The sequence below is a fragment of the Hoplias malabaricus genome, chromosome X2 (assembly GCF_029633855.1).
Source record: "Hoplias malabaricus isolate fHopMal1 chromosome X2, fHopMal1.hap1, whole genome shotgun sequence".
NCBI classification, from domain to species: Eukaryota; Metazoa; Chordata; class Actinopteri; order Characiformes; family Erythrinidae; genus Hoplias; species Hoplias malabaricus.
The window spans coordinates 81,071-86,442 of record NC_089819.1 but is presented as its reverse complement, the minus strand read 5'-3'; the positions used below and the strand labels follow the sequence as shown (position 1 = coordinate 86,442).

Below are 5,372 nucleotides of genomic sequence, written 5' to 3'. Positions count from 1 at the left end.
TATCTCAGCTTTGGGATGAGATAGGCTGAAAATAATCACACCTTTGTGTAAGTCAGGACCTGCCTAATCAACACCGTGAGTTTGGAAGAAATCTGAGACGGTCAACATATTAGTCTAAAAAACACAAAGGGGTACCCCTTAGTGTTTTTTTTGGGTGAAATATGTGACCTCCTCAGATCTTCTTTAAACCCACACCGTGTGTCAGGGAGGTCCTGACAAAGACAGTGGTGTGGTAATTGTTGCCCTACCACATCCCAAAGCTAAGATATAGGGACATGTTGTGCTGCATAAAATGTATAACTGTAAATTTCATGATGGGATTCCTACTTCCAGTGAAGCTAGGTAAACACATGAGTAGAAGGGTGCGATCAGAAAAGTCTAGTCAGTCCAAAATATCCTACATTGCATCTGTATTTTGCTTTATTGGACGTATAAAAAGCTCATGAATTTAATTCCAATATATTCAACACCAATAAACCTATTGAGAGAAATTCCCAGTTAAGTTTGTCCTCATATCTCAGCTTTGGGATGAGATAGGCTGAAAATAATCACACCTTTGTGTAAGTCAGGACCTGCCTAATCAACACCGTGAGTTTGGAAGAAATCTGAGACGGTCAAAAATTGAATCTAAAAAACACAAAGGGGTACCCCTTAGTGTTTTTTTTGGGTGAAATATGTGACCTCCTCAGATCTTCTTTAACCCTCTGAGGTCGGCTATGCCGCCGGCGGGATAAAATTGAAATTCCACATAAACACGTATATAACTCTGCGAGATTTTATCCTAGAAAAAAAATACAACATACCTCGGAAACCTTGAAGGGTCTACTTTCCAACTATACATAGGATGAAACGATATATATATTTATATTCTTGTGAGAGAAGCGTAAACAACAACCGGCACATTTTTGAGGCACAAGCTTTTTTGTTCCGCCCATAGACGCGTTCTGCCATTCATATGTTAACACTATGGTAATTCGGCAGCGGCTAGTGGAGGATTATTGACTGATAATTTGCATGAAAACGCCCATTTGCTTGTTATAAAAACAGAGCACATGTAGGGGAATTGTTTTCGTGGAGCTTCGTCATGGCGCACTCACGGTTAACAGCTGCGGAGGCACTTCTACACATCCAGGAGAGCTTTGCTTCGGAGAGTGAAGAGGATTTCAGCTCATCTGACGAAAGCGGGGAGGACAGTGACGAAGAAAGACTTTATTTTGAGAAGCGGATTGATCCCAAGGAGGATTTTTGTGAAGGGTAAGTGAAATATTTCCTTTCAAATGAAACAAACCCACGCTTCGCGCTTACTGTGTATACTCCGCGAATTCCGGGTAAATTTAAATAAAGAATAAATGAAATAAGTATTACTTTGTATATGAAAGCATAAATGAATGTAAAACACATGTAAGATATATAATTATGTAAGAACGCGTTCATTCATGTTTACAATGTGCACTCCGCGAATTCCGGGTAAATTAAAATAAAGAATGAATTAAATAAGTATTACTTTGTATATGAAAGCATAAATGAATGTAAAAAAAACATGTAAGATGTATAATTATGTAAAAACGAGTTCGTTCATGCTTATGTAAATACACTGAATGCTGCTGTTGTGTAAACGGCACATTCAAATGTAGCCTGTTGCTAATCTGAGTGTGAATGGCATGTTGTACATTAGTATGCAAGGCTCCAGTACCATAAGTGTGGCTTATTGTCATGCTATAATGTGTAAATGGCTGTATATGTTTAGCCTAGTGTGGTAATGTAATGTGTAAATGGCCTGTGTGAATGTGATAGTATCATCCTATGTAGCTTGTTATGCTATGTACTGATATGTAAATCTTTGTAACTGCTCAGAAGACAATTACTATGCTATACATAGGTCATATGTAAGTACTTTATTTGAAATACAAGTAATTAGTTGTAGTGACTGTTGGCATGTATAGATCATCTTTGTAACTGCTCAAAAGAGAGTTGCTCACATTTATTATTATTTTTCTTTCAGAAATGTGGAAAATACTCCATCTCCAGGCAAAAGAAAACGCCGTCGGCCCAGTCTGCAACCACCAACATGTAGGGGAGGAGCACATGGTCCTTCCACATCTGCACTGTAAGTTTAGCATTTTGCTATACATAGGTCATGTGTAAATACTGTATTTGAAATATTAGTAAATATTTGTAGGAGCTGCTGGAATTTATACTGATATGTAAATCTTTGTTACTGCTCACAGGGCAACTACTCACATTTCTTATTATTTTTCAGAAATGTGGAAAATACTCCACCTCCAGGCAAAAGACAACCCCGTCGGCCCAGTCTGCAACCACCAACATGTAGGGCAGGAGCACATGGTCCTTCCACATCTGCACTGTAAGTTTAGCATTTTGCTATACATAGGTCATCGGTAAATACTGTATTTGAAATATTAGTAAGTATTTGTAGTGACTGTTGGCATGTATATATGTATATTGCTATGTAATATTTGTAACTGCTCAGAACACAATTGCTCACATTTCTTATTATTTTTCAGAAATGTGGAAAATATTCCACCTCCATGCAAAAGACAACGCCGTCGGCCCAGTCTGCAACCACAAACATGTAGGGCGGAAACACATGGTCCTTCCACATCTGCACTGTAAGTTTAGCATTTTGCTATACATAGGTCATGTGTAAATACTGTATTTGAAATATTAGTAAATATTTGTAGGAGCTGCTGGAATTTATACCAATATGTAAATCTTTGTTACTGCTCACAGGGCAACTACTCACATTTCACATTTATTGTTTTTCAGTGTACAGCCACCATCATGGGAAAATGAAGTAGTTGAGGATGTCTGTCCACCACCACTGCGCTTTCTTCCTGCAAGGGAGCCTGGTGTTCAACTGAGGAAAGGGGACTGCTACACACCCCTATCCCTCTTCAAGTTGTTCTTTCCAAAGGATGCTGTGGAAGTCCTCTGCCGGAACACAAACAAGCAAGCTGCAAAGAATATTGCAAGAGGTGCAAAATACAGATGGCTGGACGTTGACGTTGCTGAATTTTACAAGTACATTGGACTCATAATCTACATGTCCATGGTCAATTTGAAGCACATCTCTGACTTCTGGCGTAAAAGCAATATCTTCTCCATCCATTTCCCATCAACAGTGATGTCAAGGGACAGGTACCGGTCAATATCCTGGAACGTACACATGAGTGATCCAGATGAGGACAGACTAAATGATGCCAAGAGGGGAACATCAGAGCATGACAGACTGTTCCGTTGCAAACCTCTGATGAACACAGTACAGAATGCCTGTAAGTCATTCTACCATCCACACAGGAATCTTGCTGTGGATGAACGCATGGTGCCTTGCAGAGGACACAACAGCATGACACAGTACATGAAGGACAAACCTACAAAGTGGGGTTTCAAGTTGTTTGTTCTTGCAGACTCCAGCAATGGTTACACTGTGGACTTCTCTGTGTACACTGGAAAGAACAACTTCCCCACTGGCCAGGGACTCTCTTATGACTCTGTCATGTCCTTGGTTGACAAGAGTTTTTTGGGGTCTGGGTACCATGTGTACATGGATAATTTCTATACAAGCCCAAAGCTTTTTAAAGACTTGTATGCCTGTAAGTTTGGTGCTTGTGGAACATACAGAGAGTCCAGGAAAGACTGCCCTCGTACTACTGTCAATGCCCTAACAAAGAAGTCACCAAGAGGAACTTTCCGCTGGATAAGAGATGGTCCTCTTCTCTTTGTGAAGTGGATGGACACGCGAGAGGTAGCAATTTGCTCTACCATCCACACAGTTTTCAAAGGGGATACAGTTCAAAGGAGAGTAAAATCCAAACTGGGAATCTGGACCACAGAGTTCTTTCCATGCCCAACACCATTGATTGAATACAACAAGTTCATGGGAGGTGTGGATTTGTCAGACCAGCTGATCCAGTATTACACAACTCAGCACAAAACTTTGAAGTGGTACAGAAAACTGTTTCTTCACTTCTTGGACATTGCTGCTACCAATGCCTACATTCTCCACAAACAACTTATGCAGCAGGACAGCCTGACCCACAAGGCATTCATGGAAGAGCTTGTTGAACAGCTGTGTGGTATGGAAAATGAGCCCCCTGCAAAACCAGCCAGTGGTCATCATTTGCCGATTCCTGGGAGTGATGTCACTAGCCAAAGTATGAAAGCTACTGCTGGCCGAAAGACCTGTGCATACTGCAGGAAGCACAGGGAAAAGCAAACAAAAACTCCATGGAAGTGTGAACAGTGTGATGTCTACCTTTGCATGCAGCCAGACAGAAACTGTTTTAGAGACTGGCATCTTTTGTTGAACTGATTCATACATATATACACACACAAGGATATGTATCTATCTATCAGTATGACTATATTTAGTATATTATCACTATCTTTACATTTATTTTGCCAGTTATTTATTTTTTTTTTTTTATTGCTTGTTTAGTTCTTTTTTTTTGCAATAAACTGTGATAAACTGTGACTATCTGCCTCTGGTCTCTTCTCTTTTGACAGCTGTGGCGGTGACAGCTAATGGGCCATTCATTAGGCAGTGGGGTGGGGACCTCGCACCTCGGTTTTCGCACCTATCTTCATACATATGCAATGTAGGAGCCAGTGACTGAGAAAAACAGAGTGTCACCTCACATTTGTTATGTCCTAAGTATAAAATTACATACAATTTATGAAAAGTAGAATCAGCAGTGTGTTGCCAAGACCCGTGTTCACAAAGTTTTGACCTCAAAGGTCCCGGTGAGAAATGTTTAGAAGGTGTTTTTTCACAGTATATCAGCACTTCTGAAAACAGGTTTTTGGAAAGTCTAAGTTTAGAGTAAATTTAATCAAAATATAGATGTATGACACTCTTACTGATTCAACATTGTTGTTGCAGAGATAGTTCTGAAAAATGCATGTGTAACACTTTGAGAAAAAATAATTTCAGATGCGTACAATTTGTAAAACAATCAAGGCATGTCAGACTACACCAGAGTGTCTGAAAACCCCTCAGACTCCAGGGGGTTAAACCCACACCGTGTGTCAGGGAGGTCCTGACAAAGACAGTGGTGTGGTAATTGTTGCCCTACCACATCCCAAAGCTAAGATATAGGGACATGTTGTGCTGCATAAAATGTATAACTGTAAATTTCATGATGGGATTCCTACTTCCAGTGAAGCTAGGTAAACACAAGAGTAGATGGGTGCGATCAGAAAAGCCTAGTCAGTCCAATATATCCTACATTGCATCTGTATTTTGCTTTATTGGACGTATAAAAAGCTCATAAATTTAATGCCAATATATTCAACACCAATAAACCTATTGAGAGAAATTCCCAGTTAAGTTTGTCCTCATATCTCAGCTT

The 5,372-nt window shown here is 39.9% G+C and overlaps 1 protein-coding gene across 1 annotated transcript; it reads left to right on the top strand.

The window, feature by feature from the left end:
- Window positions 1-783: 783 nt before the first annotated feature.
- On the top strand, window positions 784-4,420 carry LOC136677271 (piggyBac transposable element-derived protein 4-like). The gene is made up of 5 exons (XM_066654764.1): window positions 784-1,254; window positions 2,003-2,107; window positions 2,261-2,365; window positions 2,526-2,630; window positions 2,788-4,420. The coding sequence occupies exons 1-5, from the start codon at window positions 1,085-1,087 to the stop codon at window positions 4,331-4,333; spliced, it is 2,031 nt and encodes a 676-aa protein (XP_066510861.1). The 5' UTR covers window positions 784-1,084; the 3' UTR covers window positions 4,334-4,420.
- Window positions 4,421-5,372: the final 952 nt, after the last annotated feature.